At 40.0% G+C, this 27,858-nt stretch overlaps 2 protein-coding genes across 2 annotated transcripts; both read left to right on the forward strand.

The window, feature by feature from the left end:
• The first annotated feature begins 263 nt into the window (after nucleotides 1-263).
• Nucleotides 264-19,246, forward strand: gpm6aa (glycoprotein M6Aa). Its single transcript, XM_030738773.1, has 7 exons — nucleotides 264-587; nucleotides 12,683-12,875; nucleotides 13,207-13,363; nucleotides 14,772-14,925; nucleotides 15,525-15,601; nucleotides 15,852-15,917; nucleotides 17,175-19,246. The coding sequence occupies exons 1-7, from the start codon at nucleotides 551-553 to the stop codon at nucleotides 17,325-17,327; spliced, it is 837 nt and encodes a 278-aa protein (XP_030594633.1). The 5' UTR covers nucleotides 264-550; the 3' UTR covers nucleotides 17,328-19,246.
• A 2,238-nt stretch (nucleotides 19,247-21,484) lies between these two features.
• lrit3a (info leucine-rich repeat, immunoglobulin-like and transmembrane domains 3a) lies at nucleotides 21,485-27,832 on the forward strand. Its single transcript, XM_030738767.1, has 4 exons — nucleotides 21,485-21,799; nucleotides 23,360-23,826; nucleotides 25,325-25,630; nucleotides 25,811-27,832. Exons 1-4 carry the CDS (start codon nucleotides 21,684-21,686, stop codon nucleotides 26,830-26,832), a joined length of 1,911 nt encoding a protein of 636 aa, XP_030594627.1. The 5' UTR covers nucleotides 21,485-21,683; the 3' UTR covers nucleotides 26,833-27,832.
• The last annotated feature ends 26 nt before the right edge of the window (nucleotides 27,833-27,858 follow it).

Below are 27,858 nucleotides of genomic sequence, written 5' to 3' on the forward strand. Positions count from 1 at the left end.
TGTTTAGAGAGGGCTAAGGCAAGTAACGGTGACCAACACTCATGAACACAGCTGTTTACATGACACAGTGAAAAGGTCTTGATTCCGGCTTAGTTTCTTCCCCGTTGCTGCTTTTTAGTATTTTAATTCAACATTTTCCACACACCTCCCTTTTTGAAATGCATGTTTCTTTGTCACACATGCGCTTTCCTTCAAACCACAGAGACCACCCTCAGCTCAAGCCAGCCCCGCTACTCCTCTCCTCCTCCTCCTCCTCCTCCTCCTCCTCCTCCACCAGGGACCAAGGAGGCTTTCTGCACTTGCCACAGCAGTTCGCAATGGACAGTACCACAAAGACTAAGTGATCCTTTGCATTGCCCAGTCACTTGACAGAAACCACACCTGACAGCCAGTTTAAGCTTTCAGAGAAAGAGAGAAAAAGTGAGAAGAGAGAAAGAAAAAGGAATTGATGCGTGGATTACTCCTTAAATAAATAAGATTTTAAACCTGCACAGGACATTTTATTTACCAATCTCTAAAATCTCTTACTCTAAAAAGAAGAATCAGCACAATGGAAGAAGACATGGATGAAGGGCAGACCCAGAAAGGTAAGAAAGTATTTCTTGCATGTTCAGACTGATTCAGTTGACATGTATGTTTTTTGTTAGTGTGAGCGGTGTCTTTGCAGACACAACTGCAGTACCCTCTCTGAATAAAAGAGCATCTGTTTGTGGTAATTCCTTTGTCCACCGAGTATCAGCACTCTGCTGAAAAGTGCACGTCTGTGTGTGCCGTGTGGGCAGTCACAGGGGTGTGAACTGCAACAGCAAGGGCTGGACTGCCTTTGTTTGTTTGATGTAGCTTTCATGTTCGTCGTGATGACAGAGAGAGAAACACAAAAAGCAGGGAACCAAACTGAACTGCTACAGTGTTTAAAGCAGCAGCTTTCAGGTTCTGCCCTTGATGCTGTATGTTGTAGCAGTGCTTTGCGATATTCAATGTGCAGGAGCAGTTTTTAGTGTTTCATTCATTTAGGAGGGGCAGTGTTTGCTTTGTGCAGAGCTGAACTGCTATTTATACTTCACACACCCACCTCTTTTTAGTCTGCATGAATATTCAGTACATGGTTGGGAGAGTATAAAGTAAGGAAGTTTATGTTCTTATCAGTGCATTGAATAAAGCTATTTTTATTAAAGAATGACACAATACTAAAGGGAAAGTGGAAGGGGCTGTGATGTAGAAAACCCCTTTTGTTTCTGCCTCCCTCCATCTCAGATTTACTTCATGTGCCCGGCGTATGTTTGTGTTCCCTCCTGTCGCTCTTCCCTGCAACCTAGCACCACTTCCAGGCTGAAACAGTTGCCATGGTGCTGGCAAAGTCATTATCTACTCCCTCTTCACCCACTCCTGTTGATGACATTTCAGAAGCACAGGAATAGTTTGCTGTGTCTAAGAATGTGGGAGGAAGAGAGAGAAGAAGAGGTACACAGGGAGAGTCAGAAATGAAGCATAAGAAATGACTGCAGCAGAGAGTGAAAAAGGAAAACGAGAGGCTGTGGAGAGTATAGTAAGCTTAATCAAACTGCTTGACTAAGCAGTGTAGTAGTGCTGGAAAACCTATAGATTTTGGTCTTTTTTGTATGACAGCTCAATGATGCAGTCATGTAAGTTGTGGCTGCCATGTCCAATAATTTGGGCAGAATGCTGATGTAATTATTTAGCATTTACTTATATAAAGCAAGCTCTGCAAGACAAAGATTTGAATCACTGGTTCTTTTTTTTTTTGGAATAAAAACTTATCAAAACCAGAGTGACTGTTCCCAACATGTTTAGAGCAGAGGTTTGCACACAAGCAGATCCTCCGTTTTGACATGTGTAACCTGCTACTCACACTTTCTTTTGCCACTGGGGTGCTTTTATGAATCACCGCCCATGTGTCAACACGAGCAGAAATATGATTTCTCACAGTGACGTCTTATATGCTTTTGATGTTATTTTTGTGCAACATCATGTCACAGCTTTTGTGCCTGATCATCACAAATGAGATTTCAAATCTGTACTTAATGCAATAGATACAGTCTCATTGTGCATTCTGTATAATGACAATAAAGGTATTCTATTCTATTCTATTAAAAACATGTGGGAAATAAAGGTGGATTGAGGCCAGCTAAAAGCTACAGTGCAGTAAGTATACTTTTAACAACTCCTAAAACTACAACATGCAAAACTTAGTTTAAAAACTATTTGGAAAAACTGAAATGATGATCCAAATGACCCAGTGGCCTCTTCTGGGTGCACCCAACCTCACCCCTATGGCACCTCCAGCCCACCTGTCACCCAAAGAAACACAAGTCCTTAAGAAAATGGATGGATGTGAGGAAATAACTGTGATGTTATGCTGATGTCTGCATACTGTGTTGCAGAGATATTGTTTGAAGTTGACATACAAAGCAAGTAGTCAGTCAAATCATTGTCTGCTGTTAAACTCAGTTTTATATATATGGCACCAAATCCCAACAATAGTCACCTCTGGGCACTTTATATTGTATACCCTACAATAATAGAGAATGGTAAATGGACTAGTTCTTATATAACGCTTTTCTGCTCTGTCTGAGCACTCTAAGCGCTTACACAACACGTTTACATTTACCCCATTCACACAAGCACTTCCATGAGTAACTAAGCTAAGTGCTTTTATTGTCTAACATTCACACACACACATTCATACTCCAACGCTTGGATCAGAGAGCAACTTGGGGTTCAGTACCTTACCCAAGGACACTTTTGCATGCAACCCGGAGCAGCCAGGAATCGAACCGCTGACCTTCTGATCAAAAGGTGACCTGCTCTACCTCCTGAGCTACAGCCACCCCGTTAATCAGATGACCCCCCTATGAGCAAGAAGTTGGCGACAGTAGGAAGGAAAAAGTCCCTTTTAACAGGAAGAAACCTCTGTCAGAACCAGGCTCAGGGAGGGGCATGCATTTGTCACGACCAGCAAGAGAGCAAGAAGGGAAAAAGTGTGTCTTAGAGATTGAATTTTTATTTTATACAGTAAATTGATGGCTGAAGCTCTTGGAAAGTGACCATTAGATAGCAGAATTAACAGAAGAGCCAAATGGCTAACATTTGTTTGTAGTCCTCGCACCCTACTGAAGATTTCCTCTGCCCCGGCCACCACCATGAGGCAACACTGAGAACTGGGGGAACCGGCCCCCAGATCCAGTAAAATTGTGCAGCTTCTCCAGCCGACTGTCAGACAGTTTGGTTGTTGGAATGATTTCTATGTTGCAGCCTTGCAATGGTAAATTTGAGCCACTGCTCTGAAGTCCCTGTGCAGTCAAAATTATAGAAATTTATGCACTGAAACAAATCCAGCACCGCCTGGGATCTTGAGTGGCACTATTTTGAAACACACACCCCTTTTCTGAAATCATAGGCTATTGTTATACATCAAAACAAATGCCACAAGAAAAGACACTCTGGTACTATAAGATTGTGTTTGGAAGGTTATAACATACATGTTCCCTTTGAATGGAAAATCTGTGCAGTCACAACATGAAGTCAAGTTTATCTTCACTTTCTAACATAATGTTTCTGGAGATTTATTAGTTGCTCAAGTATGAAACTGTGTCATTTGCAGAGTTAGCAAACCTGCTCACCTAATGTACTGTGTCTTATATCAAATGACTGACTTGACAGCTGCTCTATAGTTGTTGAAGACAAGAGATGATTGCAACGACTGCTCTGACGATGTGAGATAAACATTAAAGCCAGGCGGTTAACTTTTCTTCTGCATCACTTTGATTTCATGCCTATCTTTCTGGAAAAATCTGTTATCATCTGTAAGAAAAGGCTCATTTTTAGGCTAAGGATCAAAGCAGAAACTCACAATCTCACACAGACAAAAAAACAGGATAATAAATTGGTACTTCCAGGTTGAAGGAGTGCAGGTGTCACTGCGTGCACTCGCAGCATCCTAATGCCCTTCTGTCTTCCTCTTCTGAGCTTGCAAATCTCAGATTATGAGTCAGATGCACCAGGTGGGCACTGTTCACTTCAGCTGCTAGCCAAATGTACGAGTGCACTCTATGTACCAAAGTGGCCATCAGCAACAGGGAGCAGTCCAACGCCCTTCTGCTGAAAAAGCAGGTTTCAGCTAATACAACCATATGGCTAAGTATGCTAAAAGTTCTGCAAACGAGCATATGGTGGGTAATACTGTTGATAAATAAACCAAACATCGTTCTGCAGGTAATTTACACTTAAAGTGCTACAGTAACTGTTGCTGAATGGAAAAACCGACAAAGGCACACCTGTTAGCGTTTCCTGAGCCAAGAATCTGCTCTGCAAGGCGGCGCTTGTCCTTCTGTTTGATCAGCACATGGTTCCATGCTGAGCATGTCATTGATTTTTGTCAGTCTACAGTCTCATGAGTTTCTATCAAACAACATGGTGCGACTGCAGTACACAATGGTAAGACTTTCGCTTTGGAATCGTGTCGTATTTTCTTAACGGTTCACCAGGTTTCATGCACTTTGAGTTTACGGCTCACATAATAAATGTCAAATCTGCATTAGGTTAAAGGCACGCTGCTTTGAATACAGCTGCTGCGGTCAGACTGGTGGTTTCCAATACATAGAACCACATTTGTTTTTATTAAATAGGATATACAATTAATTATTTAGAAGATATTATTTACTTGTAGTGCTTTCATGACTATATGCCTTCATTTATAAATAGCAGCTTGTCTAAGAGCTCCCATATACTGCCCCTCATTGTTTTGAGACCTGCCCCGGCCCAGAAGCAGTCAAGAGAGTTCCACCAATTGTTCTTCTGATAGTTGCAGGGTTTGCTGAAGAACTCTTATTATAAGGTGTCTTGTCTTGTTCTTTGAGGAATGACTCAATGGTATAGATATTTAAGTGCAGGTTAACAGGTGCTTAAAATTACATGCATTGAGATTGATGATAAACACTAGCTTACTGCAGTGATGATATCTTAAAATAATAATATGCTGTCGTCACTCAGCATGATTGTGGCTTGTAGGCTGTGCTCTAACATTAAGTTTGCACATTATATACTTTGTGTTTTGAGTGCGGGTCACAGGTCACAAAGACAGGTTACGCAATTTAAATGTAGCTCAATAAATCTGTAGGTTATTCAGAGAAGTGTGAGTCTGGAAACTGTTATGAAGTAAAACATGAAATGCAACTATGTAGACTGTTATGAAGACAGGCTCTTATTATGGTCTATTATTTGGACGCTGTGCTTCTAATCCCCACATTCTTTGGCTTTGGCTGCTCATAATGTTGGCAATCAAGAGATGTAAACTCAATTCACCCTGTGAAATGGAATTACCTGCACGGTTAAAACGCATAAACTGAAAGTCAAACATCCCTTGTTGCTTTTCTTGAGTTTTTGACATTTACCCTCAGCTCCTGGAGTGAACCTGGCACAGACAAAAGGCACATTCCCTGCTTATAATGTTGGCAATCAAGAGATTTAACCTCATTTCATCCTGTGAAATCAAATGACCCGCATGGTTAAAATGCATGCAGGTAACTCAGCAAAAGAAACACCCCGTGTTTCTTTTGCTGAGTTTTTTTGACTTTTGCCCCCAGTTCCCGGAGCGAACTCGGTACAGGCAAAAGACGTGTCCTCTGCTCCACAGTCACGCAGTCATGTTTAGAGCCTTCCATCTCTCTGTGAAAAAGGAAGAGAGGAAATCAGTGGCTGAGCTTTCAGGCCTGGTGTGCAACAACCTTTTAGCCCTGAGGGGGGTTATATGTGTATTGTGTCTCATTCACTATTGTCCCACTGAATTTGTTGACATACAGTAAGTGGGTCACGGCTCTCAAGTACCCGGTCTATTCTCAGATTTTGCTCTGTGGTTGTCGTGGCAACCATGCTGGTTGATTAAACATGCGCAGAGGAGATGGGGCACGCAGGAGCCGAAAAAAAAAAAAAAAAAACCTGCTCACTATGGGGGGGTGGGGTGGGGTGGGGTGCAGTAAAGGAACAACGAAAGCAACGAGACGCATGCACGCCCATTACACTCAGGCTGACACAGACGCACCATCCCCCCACTGAGATCTCTCTCCTCTCTCTCTCTGTGTGTCCAGGCTCGCTACCATCCCATCCTCACACAAAACTCCTAATAAGCGCTAACTGCATGCGCAAAAAAAGGATCTCTCTTATTGAATATCTTGTGTCGGAAATGAACGCGCAGACATAAAATTAGATTATCTTTCTCGTTTCTGCCATCGCCTTTAATGAATTCTGTTAATTTAATACTCTAATGCTGCACGCTATTTATTTTCTCAGAGGCTAAAACTCCATCAAAAGCAAAGCCTAATGTCCCTGTATGACTTCAAAAAGGAAGAAATCCATTTTAATTAGGAATGAACCAACATAAACCAGCCAAAATCATCTTTGAAAGCATGTATTTGGAAGCTGTCCAATCGTCCATGACTGATATTTTGCTGGCTATGGAACTGTTTTGATTGAGAAATATTTGTTACAAAAGGGGGGGAAAAAAGTTAAATAATAGGAAGTCCCCTTAAAGAGAGAACCATTATGGAAGGATCACTAAAAAATAAATTAAATTAAAAATTGTGTCCTCAAACTAGAAAAGCACTAAACAAGGAGCAGTCCATAAAACTGCATTGGCTTTAATATCAGAAAGCACTAATATTAGAAGAATATGATTGTGGAAATCTAATTGCTATTGATTATTATGCCATAAATACATGATTAGGTATCAGTCAGTGCGGCTTCAGCAGACTAGCGGACAACCATATTTTTCCATTAATGTAAGTCTGAGAAATTATGCTTATGCCTATGCTTCCAGTGTAATAGGAGTGTAACAGAAAGCTATGGACAAACCAAACAACTTTAGTAACGTGGAAATGGCTGAATAATAAAACTATATAAAATAAAACCAATATCCAATTCATCATCACCCTAAAAATACTCCATAACTTAACCCCGCACTGATGTCATTTTGCTCTGAGCGCTATTTAAGGATAACCTCATCTCATCCCTCATGTGAAAGTTGACTGGGTCAGAGAGAATCTGTGTGTGGGTGTGGGTGTGTGTGTGTGGGTGTGTGTGTGTCCCTTTTGCTTGTCAGCTATGGCACTGACAGATGGAGGAGAAGTGGGAGGTGGGAGAGGCCTCAGGAGGGGGGTCATCCTTTCTCTTTGTATTAGGGAGACGCCTTCTGTTGATTGGACCACAGTGTTTGGGCTCTCATGGGGTTCACTTTCTCCCCCTCCCTTTTTTTTTTTTTTTTAAATGAGGCTTTGTTCTGTGGAAAATAAAATATTTAAAACCCTACCATCTTCTAAAATCTACCTCTTTGTTCAAAACTGAATAGCATTAATCCTGGTGTCTCCAGAGCTTCCATTTGTGCCAGTGAAATGTATTTAATCATCACTCAGTGGGAAGAAAACCCTTAAATGCTTTTCACTGATTGGAAAATACGCTGGTCATAAACATGAAAATAGGTTATTCTGAGTGAAAGATATTCTGAAGACTTTTTAAGCTTACCTATAATGTTGGGGGTATCTTCCATATCATAAAACAGTAAAACAAAAACATGTCACTTATTCAATCACGGAGCAGCACACAGACGGTCTTTGTCACTGCAGCTCTAGTCTGTTTTAAATCTGCCTGCTTGCACCACACTTCCCAACTTGACAGTCCCTGTCAAATTGACGCAGGCATTCAAGCACTCATGACCCCTAAATCAGGGCGCCTTTTATTTTTATCACAGGTGATGAGGGGCTAAGCAGAAAGCATGAAAAATGAATGTGGGAGGCTTGTGCGCTGCTGCACTGTGCCACTTCTAAATTATTGATCAAGCATCCGCTAACTCTTAGAAACGAATGCACCACCGTTTGCCATTTTTCACGCACTCAGTCTCAAATTCATTTAGGATCAATGAGAGTCTACAGAGAGCAAATGACAGCACGCTGGTATCAAGATGAAGTTTTGTTTAATGATGGAAACAAATTCCAACTAATTGTTTATTACTAGTCTTAAAAAAAAAAAATGCAGCTAAGCTAATACTCACAAGGACAATTATTTTTCCCCTCAGACTGGGATGGAAGCCTTATTAGACTGTAGACATTTTAACCTACATTTAGCTTTGCCACTGAATCTGGTCCTTTACTAACACACCTCTGTTTACTGGCTGTGACGAGTTTTCCGATCCACAAAATTAAGAGCAGACAATCAATAAAACATTGGTGTTACATCCACTCACTAATGCTGCCATCCAGCCTTCTAACGTCATCTTTAACTGTTTCCATGGAAACAACTCTCCCTTTAAGTCAAGTCACATATAGACAATGATTATTAGCATGTTGCACTCTGCAGTTACATTTACAATAAAATGTAACAACATGCACCGACAGCCAATTCTGTTTGTTGCTCAACAGATGAGCAATAAATCGCCACCCGTCACATGATTTGGACTTAAGTCACTGATGTTACCGCTTGTCCCTCTCTCTCCTACACAGTTACAGCACCAGAGGTGGCTGCATGAGTTTAACAGTTTGCTCACAATGCAAGAGAAAAAATTTTATTTCAGGGGACTTTAACTGAGAACACTGTAAATCCATGTATTTGTGGCGAGTACTTCAGTTGACTCAACAGCTGATTCTTACCCTGGCTCATAAATGATGACCAAGAGCGTAGAGGGTAAATGCTTCTGGCCTCTCTCCCTCTCACTCTCCTCTTGTCAGTAATTATAGCTGCATCAATACATCCTGTCAGTGCCTGCTTCCTGAAGTGATAAGGCAACTCAAGATAATGAGTCTTGGGTAAGAAGTGGTGACAGAAAGATTTGTAGAGGGTATTCAAGCAAAGAACAAAACTCGCTACATTGGTGAGGGCATTTTGTTTAAGGACCTTGGGATGTGAATGAGTGAATCTGAAGCCATCTAGGAAGTCCAGTTTAGCTCGCAGATCCATGATTTTAAGGCCTTCCAGACATCACACTGCAGAGTTATTTGGACTGTGTGCTTGCATGTATTTGGTGGTTCAGTGAAGCACCTTGTCTGCTGTCTGAATGTATCAGCAACAGCTGAGCCCACCTCAACTGTTTTGCTGTGAAGACTGCATTTTAATCTCAGAGCCCTGGCACTGCTCTGCAGGACTGGAACTTAGACGTTGCTTTATTGCAGAATCACACAAGAAATAATATACTGCAGCTACACTGGGTTGGACAGGTGCCAGAAACACTGTAACAAGGAAACCATGTGGGAAAATACAGAGCTAGGAGACACAGAGAGGGGAAACCACTGACGACGACACGACAAAGATATGAAGGAAACACAGATAATACACACGCAGGCGGTAACGAGGCAAGAGTGGAAACAGTCGGGGAGATCAGATGAACTGAATGACACTAACGAGACACGGGGAAGCAAAACTGAATACCAAAACACACGATGCAAATAAAGGGCTGCCAAAGTAAAACAGGAAACAGCAAACACAGAGACCAGGACTAAGACGTGAGAACTTGACATAGAAGAAGATAAACAACACAGAGAAGAGACAGGCTAAACGTGGAGGCACCAAGAACTAAGCACAGAGATGAGACCAGGACTGAATGGGAACAGAAACGGGAATAATTATCGGAAGAACCAAACAGGCCGGGAACAGGACAGAGAGAGAAGATCGACACGGGTGACATGGAGACAGAAACACAAGGGAGGCAGGAACACTCAGAGAGGATAATATAAACAGAACCTGGGAGCAAAACTAAAGGACCAAAACTCTAGGAATAATAATAATATATATATATAAAAAAAGAGAACTTCAAAGTCCAGAACAGAAAATGATGGGTCCTAGACCCAGGATGACGATCGTAGTCTCAGCAGCCACTCATGTTCAAAACAAAAGTTTTCACATGACTCTATGCAGTCCTGTGAAAAACTAAACACACCATTACTGCTTCCATAGGAATCAAGAGGGAAAGTAGGAGTCAGGTGCTGCCACTCGCTACTGAGCAAACATGGCTTGTTTGGAAGGGAGAACACTGCAATAATTTGTATCCCATCAGTACTGAATGTACTGAACAAAGTGGAGATGTTTGGCCATAATGCACAATGTCACATTTGGCAAAAAACAAACAGCACAAACACCTTGGAGGAACGATGATTTGGGCTTGTTTTGCAGCCACAGGACCTGAAGATCTTGGAGTTACTGAGTTGATCATGAGCTCCTCTGTATACCAAAGCATTCTAGTCAGATGCAAGGCCATGAGTAAAAACTGGATCATGCAACAGGACAGTGATCTGATGCACACCAGCAAATATACAACAGAATGGTTGAAAAAGAAAAAAAAATAAATAAATCAAAGTGCTGCATCATCAACCCAATCAAAGTCCAGATCTTAACCTGATAGAAATGTTGTGGTGGGACCTCAAGAGCTGAGAATAGACAATAGGTGGTTCTACAAGCTACTGAATCGTGGGGTGTTACATAGTTTTTTTTTACAGGACTGCATAAAATCCTGTGAAAACTTTCTGTTTGTCATAACTGCATTAGGATGCAGACTTCAACAGATACTGCATTTTGGCTAAAAACTACTCTCTACACTTGATCCATGTTCACACTTGGAAGTGATTTATAGAAATTAACTAAACTGATGCCTCATCTATGGGAGCAGCCCCCAAAGCTTCCTATAAATGGCCTAATCTGTGCAGAATTTCAGCAGCATCTGTTTTACTGCTGGACAGGCAGTCAAGGCCGTTTAAACCTACTGCAGGTTCTCAGAGTCACATGAACTAAGGTGCGAATTAGAGTGAAACCACCTAGGAGTGGATGTCAGGTGGCACTGTAAGTACTTGATATTTACCAAACGGCACTAAAGGTGAATTGTTCCCTGAATCAGATGTCTCTTCCCGGGTTTGTCAGTGGGAATGTTGGAGAAATACCAAAGCAGTGATGATAGAGCCATGGTGCAGACAAATAATACTGCAGTCACCCAACTCTATTCAATGGGGGGGATCTCCAGTTTGACATATAATACATACTATAATCTTTTTCTCTAAGACAAAGGTAGGCTTTAGAAGGAAATGTATATGCGCACCTCATCTTTAAACCTTTGATCTGAGCGTACTTTGTGCATATTTCAAACTGTCTACTTATAAAGAGACTATAATCAGAAGCCAATTAACAGGCATAGCTGAGTTGTTTGTATTGGAAATATAAAAAGCTGCACAGGTTTTTTTTTTTTTTTTTTTTAGGATACAGCATTCATCCTTTATAAATCTTTCTCTAGAAATAAAAATGTTATAAATATAGCACAGAAGCAGAATAGACATTCTACAGTCTAGCAGTGGATTACATCAGTAAGGATGTAGATAATCTAAGCGAGCCTGGGTGAAGGCTGTAACTGCACCAAGCATTTGAGTGCTCGGTACAGCCCAGCGGGCGGACCAGCTACTTGGTATTCCACTCATGTCTGGATCAGAGTCAGAAGAAGAGAGCTGAGGAGGAGGAATATTGCTCTGACTCCTGCTATGAAACAAAAGTGAAGATGACTAGACATCCTTTGTGCTGAGGTGCTGAAGCATCCTGAAATGTTGTCATCTCTGCACCTGACAATAAAAACTGACTGTAGAGTCACAGCATCTTCTCTGACCAATCACAGCAAAGCCAGTGCAGATGAATTTAATTATGGGCCACGATCATCTCGCATCTGATGAAGTGTAATGTTGTGTTTTATGAATACGGTGTTACATTTACCTATCACACACGTATGCCGACTTGGACTTCAAGCATTCTGGATTTTTAGGATGCAGCTCTCCAATTTTAATACGTGTCCAGCTGTTTCTGAAGGATCTGGCTTTGTGAAAAATGCATCTGTGTGGTTAACATCTGGCAAAACGCTGTAACACTGGATTCGTTTTTTGCTTGCACAGGAAATACCTCTGCGCCTCTGTTGTAGTTACTTGGAAGTGACTGACTCAGTAGCCCAACACACACACACACACACACACACACACACACACACACACACACACACACACACACACACGTACACACACATACAAACAGAAGATGGAGACTCATAAATCAAAGCAATTCATAGAGACAATCTAACGCACATGAGTATTTACAGACTCTGCTTCCTTTTGTGGAATTTGTATGATGGGAGACTGAAGATGGAGCTGAGCAGCGATTCGTCACCTGAAGAGCCCCCCGGGACAGGAAGCTGAGAAATTGGGGGGGTTAAAGGTCACGCTCACTATGTGAAACTCTGGCTGAGTTTTTACTGCTGAATAAAATGTCAGCATCATCCGTAGGGTTGAAGAACTGACAGAACGAATAAAGTGTGTGTTTTTTTTTTTGTTTGTTTGTTTTTTATGCTGCTCATACATAAGGGAGAAGAGTACTGCAGTCCAGCTTAGCTTGTGGTATTACATCCATAACTGCCTCCCAGCTCATTTGAATGCTGGAAAATCTCAAAGAAGTAAATGGAAGTACAGTGTACTACGCACATGCATTTGCACAGCGGTAATGTTTTTATGAATAATTTTTTTTTTAATTCAGCAAATGCAGCAGATTTCTCTGTTACTGTGTGTCACTGGGTGCTAAAAGACTACCTACTGGTTTTTTTTTTTTTTCCCCTTTCTCTGAGAAGTTTAATGGTCTTTGTTGGCGGATCTCTTTCTGTGTTTAGGATGTCTCGAATGCTGCATCAAATGCCTGGGCGGGATTCCATACCCATCCCTCATAGCCACCATCTTGCTGTATGCTGGTGTGGCCCTGTTCTGTGGCTGTGGGCACGAAGCCCTGACTGGCACTGTCACCATCCTCCAGGACTACTTTGAGGTGGTGAGGAGCCCCATGGATGCACTGGATGTCTTTACAATGTGGGTAACAAAAGGTTCCAACTGGCTCTAACTGTTGATTAGCAAGAAAAAATAATTTGCATAGTTCCACGGTTTAAAATACACAAACTCAATATATGCACTTTGACACATCCCAAAGATCCACGCACAAGCTCCCCAAACATAGCTGATTTAAGACACTGTGTCATATTTATTACTTATGTTAATGAGGCAAAAGTAATGAAGTATCATCTTCCTGTGTGGGTATTTTTGTATGAATATGTTCCCTTAACAATTGACAACATCTTAAGAACAAAGGGCAACTTCTGGTTGTTATGGATTGTTTTTCTGTGCTTCTCTGTTCCTTCTCCAGGATTGACATTATTAAGTATGTGATTTACGGCATTGCGTCAGCTTTCTTCGTCTATGGCATCCTGCTAATGGTGGAGGGATTCTTCACGAGTGGTGCTATTAAAGACCTGTACGGGGACTTCAAGATCACCACCTGCGGACGCTGTGTCAGCGCTTGGGTAGGGCCGCTATTTTATTCACAATAACTTTAAAATAGACCGTATCTTCTACTCTATATAAGCCTCCACTCTCTTCAAGAATCACCTGGTAAATGCAAGGTCCCAGGGAGTTTCCCTTGAAGGCTGAGTAGGTTTCAGTAGCTCACATTTTTTTCTTTGTGGTCAATGTGACACTACTCACGCTCTTACCAGCTCATGTAATAGATTTATTTTGAGCTGCCCCCTCTATTTCATGAGGTTTCACTATTTTCAAAGGCCTGAAAAAGGTCAGCTTCAGTGGAGCCTTTAGAAGTTTGATGACCTGACTGTCTGCTATTGGTGTGCTTATTTTTCCCTCTACAAAAGCTCTTATAAACTGCGCTGGATTTTTTTGGTGCTGCTCACATGTGTGCTCATCTCTTCTGTTTCATATCTAGTATTTCCATAATAAATACATCAAAATTTTAGATTCCTCATGCACCGCTCCTAAACAAACCTGTCTGCATAGAGGAATTCTGATCCCATCGTCATCATCAAGCAAAGCACACTGTAAAGTTTCTTTGTATTCAGTATTGGGTGTATTTAGGTATTCCTATCATAATACTATAACAACAACAAAAAAAAGGAAAATATGAGCACTCATCCAGAACATACAGTGTATCACAAAAGTGAGTACAACCCTCACATTTCTGCAGATATTTAAGTATATCTTTTTATGGAACAACACTGACAAAATGACACTTTGACACAATGAAAATTAGACTGTGTGCAGCTTATATAACAGTGTAAATTTATTCTTCCCTCAAAATAACTCAATATACAGTTATTAATGTCTAAACCAGCAGCAACAAAAGTGAGTACACCCCTAAGAGACTACACCCGTAAATGTCCAAATTGAGCACTGCTTGTCATTTCCCCTCGAAAATGTCATGTGACTCGTTAGTGTTACAAGGTCTCAGGTGTGCATAGGGAACAGGTGTGTTCAATTTTGTAGTACAGCTCTCACACTCGTGGCAAAGAACTTTCTGAGGATCTTAAAAGATGAATTGTTGCTCTACATGAAGACTGTTATATAAGCTGCACACAGACTACTTTACATTGTGTCAACATGTCATTTTGTCAGTGCTGTCCCATTAAAAGGTATACTTAAATATCTGCAGACATGTGAGGGGTGTACTCACTTTTGTGATACACTGTATAACAGAGCACGCAGCAATCCTATAAAAATAATTTGGGCAATAAAAAAATATTAATTATAATAGCAAAATCTAATCTAAATTTAGATGGAGATGAAGGAAATTGGATTTATTCATCTTGTTGTCATCAAAATGTCTGGACCAAAGCTGTGAACCTACTAGTAAAACTGTATCAGATAAATATGGCTCCATTAAAATAATCCACTTCCCTCTGTACTGTTTCCTTCTGTCAGTTCATCATGCTGACATACATCTTCATGCTGGCTTGGCTCGGAGTGACTGCATTTACCTCCATCCCAGTCTTCATATATTTCAACATCTGGAATATTTGCCTAAATTCTACTGTCCTGCCGGGAGCCAGCCTATGCCTTGACCCACGCCAGTATGGTAAGGATGGATGTTCCCCAGCTCTTCACTCCTGTGTTAGTGTCCTGACAAGACCTCACATGACTGAGTTGTATGTAGAATAAAATAGAATAAAAAGAACGCCTTTATTTGCAACTCAAATCTTATGTTAAGCTAAGATGAAGGTCCTTCATGTATGCTTGGTGCATTATTTTTTAATAACCTCTTTCAGTCCATTAGCCACTGACAGCCACTGATTCAGACATGTGCCATCACTATGACATTAAGCTAGCTGATGCAAATATCTAATCAGCCAATCACATGGCAGCAGCTCAGTGCATTTAGGCATGTAGATATGGTGAAGATGACCTGATGAAGTTCAAACTGAGCATCAAAATGAGGCTGGTATAAGTATTTCAGAAACTGCTGCTATGCTGGGATTTTCCTGTACAACAATTTCAGAAAATGGTCCAAAAAAAAAAAAAAAAAAAAAAGAAATTATCCAGTGAGCATCAGTTTTCTGGGTGAAAATACCTCGTTGATGTGAGAAGTCAGAGAACAGCCACACTGTGATTGCCTCTGTCTGCTGATTGTTCCAGAGCACTGTCATTTATAAATATAAATATACCGACTAATTTCAGGTATTGTGCCAATTGCTGAGGCCAAAACTATCTGCGTTGGCACTGACAAATTCAACAGGATGTGCGAATCTAACGAGGTAACGTAACTTTTGAGTATCAAACAATGTCTAATGATGTTTCATTTTGTAAGGCCTTAAAATGAATTGGCAAATGGGTTTGAAACATGAGACAAATCATTAATTAATAGCCATTTAAATGTGTCACAGAGCATGAAGATACAGAAGAATTCTCTGTGAATTTATGGACACAGGAAAGAGTAGATTGATTGCCAGAGCTGTCAAGTAACCCCTGCAGATTAATGTGTGCTGTGGTTTGTTTTTCATACAGCTGGACATGACGTTCCACCTGTTCATCTGTGCCCTTGCTGGAGCAGGAGCTGCTGTTATTGCCATGGTGAGCCACCAATAAGCCAACAAAAACATGCTGAAAAGACACCAAAAAAACCTTTAAATTTAAATTTAAGCACTTTAGATGCTGACACCCCCAATGATATATATATACTGGTTCAAGTTTTATTTAATAATTTATTTGCAGCATGTAATTTTATTCATGAAGATCAGGTCAAGCTTTGCTGTTACAGCAAACACTCTGCAGTGGCACGTTCTGGATAATGGAGGAATGCTGTAGTTCGGTTATACTTGCCTGTGAGAGAATAGCTGTAGATAGGAGAGAAGGCATTTTGGCGCAGTAAAAAAAAAAAAAAAAAAAAAAAAAAAGACAGTGTTTGTCTCCCTCCCTCTTTCAGAGGCGCCAGGCATGTCATGCCGTTGTCATGGAAACAGGGGGAAGAAAGGCTCGGAGATTGTTGCAAACATCACTCAGTAATCAGCAATTTGCAAGGAGCCATTTTCTGAGAAACAGAAAGTGTTTGCGAGTTGAGATGATGGTGCAAATTGTGGCATGACTCGTTTTCCTCGCATCACAATTGATGTTTTTTTCCCAGCTGACGGTGGAGAGATTAATCACAGAACAGAAGCGCAGGAGCTTCCTGATATTGAAGCAAACAATTAATCTAAAAAAAACTATACGGACTTAACGAGTGAGCCGAAGAAAGAAACAGAATAACAGCAGTAATAATAATTATAATAATAATAATACATACATCATTCTCTTCCACTTATCCTTGTCAGGGTCACAGGTGGGCTTGAGCCTATCCCAGCTGTCAAAGCACGAGACCTATAATAATAAATAACAATAACAATCCATCCATCCATTTTCTTCCGCTTATTATAGGGCGAGACCTATAATAATTAATAATAATAATTTATGTATTTGAATCAAAGTCATCCTGCATATCTGCAGAGCAGATGCAGCGATGAAATTGCCAGTCCCTGTGAAAAGAATAGCTGTGTTATAACCTCAGTCACTGAAGCACAATACAGTCATTATAACCACTGCTGCTATGGTGACACTAGTCCAATACTACAGTTAGAATTATGCTGCCACCTGCTGGACAAATGTAGTCCTTAATTTAAAGGTTTGCTTGGCCGATGCAGGGCCGCAGGGGGTGTGGAGCGTATCCCAGCTACACAGCATTAAAAATGAATAAAGCTAAGGAATCAATAATAAGGACTACATTATGAAATAACCTTGTGCGACTCGCAGCGTGCTGCACTCATTAAATGGCAGCGGTTTCACATTTCCTTACAGATCCACTACTTGATGGTGCTGTCTGCCAACTGGGCCTACGTGAAGGATGCCTGCCGGATGCAGAAGTATGAGGACATCAAGTCAAAGGAGGAGCAGGAGCTTCACGACATCCACTCCACTCGCTCCAAGGAGCGCCTAAACGCTTACACATAAAAACCAGCATGAGGCCTGGCCCTGCCACTCCGGCCTCTCTCACTCTCTCTCTCTTCTTGCTTTCTATCTGTCTCTCTCTACCATCCCCTCCCGAGGGGGGGCGGATGGCGCCTAGGGCCCTTGGCACTGCTGATGTCACTGGTGCGTCATATGACAAATGTGGTCTGGGGGGGGAGGGAACGTCACACAAAACTCCCCAGTCACACAGCATTTCAGATGAAAAAAAAAAAAAAGCCCCTTTACCTCTCTCATGGATGGTGTTATCATTATGGCAGTTATATTATTGAAAAAGTTGAATACGAGTTGTTTAGTGCTGACAGTAGTTTTTAGTGTAGTATCTAGAATCAGAAGTAGCAGTAGTATTTCTGCTTTTTTTTTTTTTAAGTTTCTCTTATTTTTAATTAAGTAGCGTATAAGTGCTTTATTTGTCTTAAACTTTATTTGATACAAAGTGTCATTTTGCTCTCATGGATAATTTATTTTATGCTGATTTCCTGAGGGTGGTCAACGGGGGCTTCAAAAAAGGTTTTCAAGCACATTTCTCATGTCGTGTGTGTCTGGAGATTTCATGTTCAGAACTATGTACTGTATGTGAGTGGGTGGTTAGTTTTGAAAAATATTTTAAATCTCACAATACAACTATGAAGCATCGTAAGCCTTTGCCACACCAGTATTCCCAGGGATTAAATCCACTTTCACATGAAAGCAATTTAATCTGTTTTTCTATGTGAAGCATAGTTTTAAAAAAAAAAAAATATAGCACGACAACGCAAAAATAAAATACCAAATCAGAGTAAAACAATATTCGCTAGATGTGCCAAGCCTGTTAAACAGGAAACGCTGACTTTGATAGATAGGATTAGTGAATTGAAGATAAATTGTGGGTTATTTTATGATAATATTTGCCATTTAGATATATTTTCGGACTCGCACAAATGCACACGCAAACATGTTTTCATATTCCCTTTTTTAATTTCTAAAGTTGAACTTTATAAATACTAATCTCCTGTTTCGCAGTACTCTGCACTGTATATACTGATATATCAAAGTATACCTATATGTTAAGCACTGACATTTAAAGACATGTCCTGTGAGAGTAAGAAGAAATCAGTCCTATCTGCATCTATCAGCTCCAAACTGAAAAGAAGGCCAAAAAGTTGTCTGTGTAGCGGCACTCCTCGGTGGAATTATCAGATGTGAGAAAAGTGTGTGTCACAGTAATTTTGTTCATGACAGTAGCTGTGTTGCCTATACATCCCGATGCCATACGACTACAGAGGTGGCCTGTCAGTTCATTGCCTGGCGATTTTTTTTTTTTGTTTTCTGTCAGTATTTCTCAAAGCTAGTTTCATGCACTTCTTTGACCATTTCTGTGCTCTCTCTCTAGATGTAAGCGCATTGATGTTCAACTCAAAGTTGGATAACTGTACTGTTAGTAAAGACTGTGAATTTAGATGTTTTTCGTGGCATGGACAATGCATCAGTATAGTCTTATTGACTCATACGTTACTTTATTTCACCTCTTTATTTTTTACACTAATGACTGTCTTGCTGGATAAACCTTTTGTTTACATGTGCAGTACTAAACCTCCCACGCTTACTGCGTTATGCTCCTGATATTAGAGACTGTAGTCTTTGAGTTGTGTCTATTTAGTTTGTGATGAGGTTTAAAACCATGTCTTAAAGCTAATACTTGTACCAACATTGCATACTCTGTAATGATCTGAAAAAAAAAAAAAAATGCTTTCAGCTTTCTCCTCGTAGTAGTCTTTTGTACTTTCACTACGGATGCTTAGTAGCAGGCTTTAAAACTACTCTGTTTTGTACATTCATGTGCCAACAGCTTGAAGTGGCTTATTTGACCTGTATGATCAAATTTGCTTGCATAATTAAAATTCACTTGTGTACTTGTTAATAAATACCGGCCGTTTCTTGTGTGCAGTTTGTTTTAATGTGAACAGTCCTGCTGGTAGTAGTGCGGGATTTGAAAGAATTACAATATGAGCTAAAAATTTTAACTCTATTAACTTTTCAGTGTGTCTGAAAATATGGCCGGGAGGATTATATTATAAAAAGATGGACTAATATTATCAAAGAGGAAAGGAAAATAACGAAGGCAAGAAAAAAATAAGCTCAACGACCAGATCATACCACTAGATGTCGCCTTTTCTTCATCAACCCAAATAAAAACTGAAGGACAACTTAGATTAACTATTAAGATGACAATAATAATAAAACCTATTTATTTTAATCATTATTACTACTTTCTTTTGCATCTGTCACATAACTGAGGGACTGTCTTAGGTTATGACATCAAGATTGTGGACTGTTCAAAACCTGAGGAAGTTCACATTCACAGAATCTCTTGTCATTTAAAGGCCGTTTTAGATTTAAAGTGTTACACCTGCGGGAAACTGCACCCTGTTATCTATACAGTACTGTGCAAGTGCCTTGAGTCACCCCTCATTTCTTTATATTTTGCTACCAAGGAGCAACATTTTTAGCCCAGACCTTGTACCTGACCATTGTCAGAGTTTGAAATTATTTTTGAACCATCAAAGTGATTCCTGAACAGCTTTTAGCCAAAAACTTGGCACATCGTTGCATGGTGTGCAGCGTGTCCTTAAAAAAAAAAAAAAGAAATCTGGGAAAATGTGACAAAAAAAACTACAGAAGATGAACAGCATGTGAAAGTCATGTCCTTAAGAAACTGGAAGAAATCCAGCAGAGACCTGACACAAGATCTGAGAGACATATCTGGCTCTTCAGTCGATCCAGCTACTATTCACTGAAGCCTCACGAGAAAAGCTCTCAGTGGAATAGTGGCTGTCAAGAAGCTATTTTAAATGAAGGGAAACAGGGAGAAAAGGCCAGGGTATGCCAAATTACACAAGAACTGGACTGAAAATCAATAAGAGATAGCTCTTATGAAGTGATGAATCAAAACTTGAATCATTGTCAGTATGTACGGAGATTAGGAGAGAGGTAGAATAGTAAAAATTTATGGAATTATGAATGCAGAAAAATACTGTCAGATTTTAACCCACCGTGCAATACCACGTGGAAAGTGTCTGATTGACGAGGCTTTCATTTATCAGTGTGACAATCATCCCAAACCCACTGCCAATGGAGTAAAAGCATACTTGGACACAAACAACACACACAGACACACACAGTGGAATCCTATCAGCCACTGGATTGGTCTCTCCAGCTTTACCGAAGCAGTGTGGGATCATCGTGCCAGAGAAATGAACAAAAGTCAGGCAACATCCAAAGTAGAGCTTTGGATGTCCTTCAAGAAGCCAGGAGAACTATTCCTGAAGCCTGCTTAAAGAAATTACAGGAAAGCTGCCTCAGAGAGTCCAGACTGTGCTCAAGAATAAAAGTAGTCATTCCAAATATTGACTTTCAAGCTTATTAGAACTTTGCAAACTCAGTTTTTGCCTTATATACTGCATTTCCATGTATGTTTGCACATTTCAATAAACTGCTAAATATTTCCCATTTTCTTAGTAAAATATAAAGAAATGCACAGTACTGTATCAGCATAATGACTGGCAGAAAACTGCATCTATTACAAGGACATGCATTAACATTAAAAGCAACCCTTGGATAACAGACAACTAGGAAATACTGTCAGAAAATATGAAGGTTGGCACTACTTTGGACCCATCATCAGCAGACAGGTTGAATTTGGCCCCTACCTAAAGCCACTGATCCTCCCAGTCAGGTAATAAATCATATCCAAGATTACATTTTACACCCTGGTGCCAGACAGAATTCCCTCACTCTAAAATATGGCCTCAAGCTAAACGATACATTAATATTTGAGGAATCTCCTCAGTAAGATGGGTTTGCATCAGCTTTTATAAACATATCCACAGTCTTATCTTAGATGCAGGCTGACATTAAAGGGCCAAACCAAACTGCCTAAGGTGAGAATATGACTCAGCGGATCTGCTCAAAGCTATATACACAGTGTTATTAACAACAAGAAAATGAGAGACAGAAAGAAGAAAAAAAAAACTAAATAAATAGATTAACAAAGGGAGGCTGATTCACGTGAGGAGACACCTTTCCAGAACTGGTTAGTTTGCGTGACCCTGTGAAGCCTAAGAAATCCTTCACTAATCCTTCACCTCCCTTCCCATCCCCCCAGTCAATCTGACAGGTCACCTGTATTGGATCCTCAGCTTATGCACTGCTGCCTCTTATGAACTTTTAAAGCTCTTTTAATTTGTCTCTGTTTGTTTTTGTGGACCGGGAAGAATAATTCTTCTGTCTCTCAAGGCATCCGAATGTCTTTTTTCCTGATATCTCCTCGATGTGAGCATTTTGGGTGCATTCAGTGACATCATGCGACGACTTCTGTGTCTGCATGCATTCCTGTGCTGCATCACTATGGCTCATCCCTTCTGTCCATCCCAGTGTACCTGTGTCTTTCATGGACGCACCGATGGAACAGGAACCAGGTAAGCTGTATTATTGTGATCATGCAAACTGTACTCGGCACAATTTTTCAATTTATAGAGTTATGTAGGCTATGAGCGTGCCTAATTAGGTCATCACATGAATGGATAGTACTTTTTACTTGTAAAAACTTCATTCAGCCGTGTGCAGGCCTCCGTGCACCTCAGTGCAAAGAAAAAAAACAATAAAAAAAAAAAAAAACAATCAGAAATAATCATGATCAATTTGAATGTGTAAATGAGTAGCATTCAAACAGCCTTATTAACAGAAAGTTATTAATTTATGGGAGATCATCTACATGCTTATCTATGGTGTATGTGAAAACCAAAGAAAACAACCCTAATTAGATGTGTAGCAATTAAAACACAGAGCCGGAGCATGGTAAATATAGGAATTTAAGAAAAGCAACTGTTTTTCAAGCATTTAATTGCCTATTGTTTAACTGCAGTATATAGATGATCTAACTTCACCACAGTGCAATATGTGCAGGTAATTGTATAATGTATGTTACCTGGCACAGTACCAAGCTATTTAAAGGGCTACCTGAGAAAGACCTAATTACTCCCAGGATAATTAGTCCCATTAGTACTGAACCCATTTTCAAGGATGCAGCTACAACCAGCAGAGAGAGCTTGAATGTGTGATAATAGTTGTTAGTTTTAAAAAAAATGACCATGTAACAGTAGTGCTTTAGTAATGCTATACTTTTTTTTCCTTTTGATAATTTCATTGCTAATTATGAAACAATCTTCTTGTGTATACAGATGACTGACAAACTGAAGAGAGAAATTAAAGGAAAAACTTGATGTTAGGCCTCCACATACTGCCCACACAATTTAAACGCACCTTGCCACTGATTATATAAGTCCTGCAAACTCCTGTAGAAGACATTTTCTCATGTACGTGTTGACAATTTGTTCAGTTGGGTCAAGAATTGATGAGTGGAAAGGCCAAACGGTGTACGATTCACACGTTTTTTTCCCCAAGTGTTACAGACGGGAGCATTGTCATCTAACAGAGAGGACAAGCTCATAGGACAGATCGTAGGATGAAGGCTGTACTCAGAGACAACCATGTACTGATTTGCCATGACCCTTCCCTCTAAGGGGACAAGTGGCCCCAACCCATGCAAGCAAAATGACTTGCGCAAGACAGCACAGCCACACGATCCCTTCACTGTAGAGATCAAGAGTTAAGGTTTTTCCTTTAATATGTCACAGTCTGTTCATCCACGACTGTAATTGACTTCAAGATTTCCTCTCACTACTTATGACGATGATTAGATTTGACGTAGTGATTTGTGAAGTCTTCTTTAGGTAGAATACAGTTATGTCTGAAAAAGCATCATACATTATGATTATGAGTGTGGATTGGTGGAACTGATGTGTGGATGAACAAATGAAGGGATGGATACCAATGTTACTATTTGATCAGTATTTCCTTAAAATGCTGATGAAAATATCTGCTTTCTCAATTAAACTGGGTAACTGTATTAATCTTGGTTAAACAGGTATTAGCAGGAAAAACAATAAGTTCACGATGACTTTATGTTTGATTTTCAGATCTGTGCTCTGCAATGACCCAGACATGTCTGATATTCCTGTCAATGTCCCTGTGGACACGATTAAACTTCGTATTGAGAAAACTGCAGTACGTAAAGTCCCGACAGAAGCTTTTTACTACTTGGTGGATCTACGGTACCTCTGGATTACCTATAATTCCATAACCTCAGTGGATACTGGAAGTTTCTACAACCTAAAAGTGCTCCATGAGCTGAGACTGGATGGGAATATGATCTCCATGTTTCCGTGGGAATCCCTCAAAGAGATGCCAATGCTGAAGACACTGGATCTTCACAACAACAGAATTAATAATGTTCCCGCTGATGCGATCCCCTATCTGCGCAACATTAGCTACTTGGATCTATCTAGCAACAAATTAACTACCCTGCCCTCTGAACTCATGGATATATGGCCACCCTTTAATGGTCTTCCTGTATCTTCTGATGCCTCCCAGAAAGTAGTATTAGGTAAGGATAAACTGTTCTGTTTTGATCTTAAAGGACACTTTTGGGGTCATTTGTGTTTACCCCAGGACCTTCATTCTATCACCTGTTAATCTAGCTAGTTTTGTTCTTACTGACTAGTAGTGTCTGCCAGGAAAAAGTCAAATGAGCTTATTCTAAGCAGTGGCAGAGCTTACACTTAATATGCATCATTTATTGCCCTGAATAACTAGAGAATAGTTAACATAATACAAATAAATGTGTCAAGAAAGAAAGGAAGAAAGAAAAACGAAAGAAAACTATACCTATAATGGTATATATGGGGGAAAAAAAAACAGCCTTACTTGTGGTATAACCTGTGATACTGCGATTTCACATTGTTAACGATGGACCAAAGCCAAACCACTTAATGTGTTTATGGGCTATTTCCCTGCCATTAGCAGAGCTGCAGCTCACTATTCAGGAACGAGTTTAGACCTGTGTTGTCTGGGTCATAAGTCATAAGTACACCCCACTGCTGTGCCCTTGTTTTAACTGTGATTAAGACACAACCATGTGTCCTCTTGAACCCCCCCCCCCCCCGAGACTGAGCCTTAGCTTTAATGTGGATGTTCAGGTTAAGACACAGTTCAGACAAGGCTTAACTGAAGTTTAAGGTTCATGCTGAATACAAAGTTCAGTGTAGAACAGCACTTTATTATTTTGAATTAAATGCCAACTAATGCAGACTTTCAGAATTTCAGTGGGCTAATAACAAATTTTTAATCGACAACTTGATTTTCAGTTTGCGCTAAATTTGCAAAAACTCACACAAACGTTTGTTACAATTCCTTTAAACCTGACTTATAAACAGTGCTTTTAGCGATCGCTTGATATTTGTGCTAACGCACAAGCGCACAGCGAATGGAAAAAGTGCGCTGCCAAAAAATGGAGGAAGGCCAGGCACAGCTTAGGTACTTTGTCACTGTTAAAACAAACTAATCCATTTAATTGGCTTAGTATGCACTGGTACATGTGCTTACTTGTGTGCACCAGGTGTTTACAGTGAGTTGTAATGTAAACCTCATTACTTACTCATGAAAAACTTCCTTCTGCAGCCCTTGAGCTAAATTATTATGCCTAAATTATCAATTTTAAAGCCAAAAAGGGGAACGAAAAGTATAAGCTCAGAATAGGTTGAAGAATAGGGTCAATGCCTCTAATTGTAGTGGGATTAGCTTAATTTAAAGTATATCATTAGGCAATTTTGTTGATCTGATTTCATTAGTCATATATTTGGATTTAGATATTACTGTGCATCCTACTTAAACCTTTTCCTTACATATCTCTATACCATCATATTCACCGCAGCTCTCAAAACCAGCAAAGTACTGCGAGAGCTGAATGTGGATGCCTTCTCATCAATGTGACTTCATTGTGTTTTGCCCTTTCACTACCAGAATGCCATCTCAGTATAACTATTATGACTGACAAAAATCATCTTTATTTCATTTTTTTTTTCCTTTTCTCTTGTTATCTTAAGGCCTCCAGGATAATCCATGGTTCTGTGACTGTAAAATCTCCAAGCTGATTGAGATTTCCAAAATGGCTGAGACACCAGTGGTTTTGATGGATCTATTCTTGAGCTGCGTTGGACCAGAGAATCTCGCAGGTGTTCTTTTTCAGCATGCTGAACTTGAAAACTGTGTAAAACCATCAGTGATGACATCTGCAACCAAGATCACATCTCCTTTGGGCAGTAATGTTCTCCTGCGATGTGATGCTACAGGTCTTCCAACACCTACACTTTACTGGGCTAAATCAGATGGCTCACCAGTCAACAATACAGGTATAATATTAAAGCTTTATACAGTTCTAGCATCTAAGAAAGCATAATTAATCCGATTTTTTAAGGTTTGAGGTATTTATACCTGTTCGAGAACTTCTATTCCAAGCTTTATAGAGTGCAGTGGCAGAACTAAAATATTAAAAATGTTATGGAAAATTCTGTTTTTGTTCCACTCTACAGTCCAGGAGTCACCTGGAGATGGCATAAGGTGGTCCATCATGAGCTTGCATGGAATATTGTACAAAGATGCGGGCAACTACAGTTGCAAAGCTAAGAATGTTGCCGGCAGTGCAGAAGCCACTATTTCTCTCACAATTGCTGGTACCATTGGCACCACGATCATCCCACTAAGACCTGGCATCGGCACTGGACCAACCAGCTTGGGCACAACAATAATTCCACCAACGGGTATTCCTGACTCACTAATGTCGACGGTCCTCCCAAGAGCATCAACAACTGCTGTCTCTAGAAAGCTAAAAACGACCCCTAGCAATAGTCTACAAAAAGACACAGTTAAGCAAACAAAAAATAAGCAAGGAGGTACTGGGAGAAAACTCGCAGCAGATGAAAAAAGCAAGAAAAGTGATGCATCCAAATCTGTCAAGGATTTAAAGATTGTTGAGGAAACAGCTGACAGTGCGGTGTTGCTCTGGACTGCAGATGGTTTACCGAATGATACCCCGCTTACAGTTGTATATTCACCCTATGGTGAGGATGACACTAAAAGGACAGTGGAGACTAATGCTGGCAGTGGAAAAATACTCCTTGATGGACTGTCATCTGGGATGAGGTACTCAGTTTGCCTTGTAGCAAAAGGTACTGCTGCTGGAAAAGATCCTTGCATTGACTTCTACACACTGGACAATGCAGAGGATGGTGGCCAAAACCAATTTTTCATCATCATAAGCTGCATTGCCTGCGCTTTAGTTTTGCCTCTTATTATCCTGCTGCTCTACAAGATTCTCGCTCTTTACTGCAAGGGACGCAACACTGGATTGGAGGAAGAGGAGCTTGAAAAGGAGAGCTATGTCAAGTTTGAGACAATTTCAATGAAACAAAGAAATCTGAACTCTCACCCAACTGAGCTTTGGGCAAGGAGACCAACTAACGAGTCAGAGCGAATGCTCCTGTGTTCCAGGTCCAGTATAGACTCCCAAATGACTTATAAGAGTGACAGTTCCCGGTCTGAATATCTCTGCTAAAGCAGGAAGCCATTGTTAACATTCAAACACTATATACCACATTATATAAGATACTCTTTATATGCCTTTCATGACACTGATAAAAATGACTATGAAACTACTCATAATTATATATTCATTTTGTTACATTTGCTCAGGACCAGAGAATTGAACCACCGCACTGTGTGGTGTAATTCCATATAGGCAAGTGTTACTACTTGGTAGCCAAGTAACCTCCCCCAGCAGTTATTTTCTGTAAACAAGACCAGCCCCCAAATTAAACTGATGGGGAGACGGCCATAACAGCAACTTCAAAGGGACAGTGAAGACACTGACAGTGGGACTTAAAAATTGCATGTATAGAATCATTGCATATATACAGTCAATTTTTAACAATTAAAAACTTTGGTAACTGCCCTATAACCACATTTATTCATTTTTTCTCCAAAGGTTAACCTTTAAGCAAACTTTCCTGACTCTCAATTGTGCACTTGCACAAATTGGCTTGATGTTAATCGGCTCAGCTCTTATAAAGCAGATGATTGGATTTTTTGGGCAGGAATGTGCCAAATACCTATTTTTTTTTTTTGCCATTACTGATTTTTTTTCTATTCAGGATTCTTTAAGTGGTTTGTCTCTCCTTTGTAACAGTTCTATTTATACATCTATTTTGAAAGGCTTAAGAAAAAACTTCCCCAAATGACATATTTATTCATTTCCTTATACTTTTAAAGCCTTATATTTAATAATTCAAATGGTTCTCACTACAGTACAATATATGATTATAAATGGTACGAGACAAGAAATTAGCTGTCTTTTTTGATGCCAAAGTTGCAAAGTGTCAGGTATGAATATTGTGATAATGTCACAGAAAACCACGAATTTCTCCATCACATTTACATGACCATGTTGGCTTTAAGCATTAAGCCAAATGTTGCCTTTCTAGAAAAGTACTGTCATTGTGTCATTGTGTCTATAAATGGATTGTACATTTGTTTTAATAAACATAACTGTGGAATTATATGTTGTGACTGCATTATATGATCT

Source organism: Archocentrus centrarchus, chromosome 10 (genome assembly GCF_007364275.1).
Source record: "Archocentrus centrarchus isolate MPI-CPG fArcCen1 chromosome 10, fArcCen1, whole genome shotgun sequence".
NCBI lineage: Eukaryota > Metazoa > Chordata > Actinopteri > Cichliformes > Cichlidae > Archocentrus > Archocentrus centrarchus.

What these genes read in the sequence shown, in the direction of transcription:
- lrit3a (XM_030738767.1), top strand. Translation starts at nt 21,684, where the DNA reads ATGCGACGACTTCTGTGTCTGCATGCATTCCTGTGCTGCATCACTATG. An exon ending in CTCCCAGAAAGTAGTATTAG is followed by an intron (nt 23,827 to 25,324) that starts GTAAGGATAAAC and finishes TGTTATCTTAAG; the next exon opens with GCCTCCAGGATAATCCATGG. An exon ending in CTCACCAGTCAACAATACAG is followed by an intron (nt 25,631 to 25,810) that starts GTATAATATTAA and finishes TCCACTCTACAG; the next exon opens with TCCAGGAGTCACCTGGAGAT.
- gpm6aa (XM_030738773.1), top strand. Translation starts at nt 551, where the DNA reads ATGGAAGAAGACATGGATGAAGGGCAGACCCAGAAAG. An exon ending in GACGCTGTGTCAGCGCTTGG is followed by an intron (nt 13,364 to 14,771) that starts GTAGGGCCGCTA and finishes TCCTTCTGTCAG; the next exon opens with TTCATCATGCTGACATACAT. An exon ending in CCTTGACCCACGCCAGTATG is followed by an intron (nt 14,926 to 15,524) that starts GTAAGGATGGAT and finishes GACTAATTTCAG; the next exon opens with GTATTGTGCCAATTGCTGAG.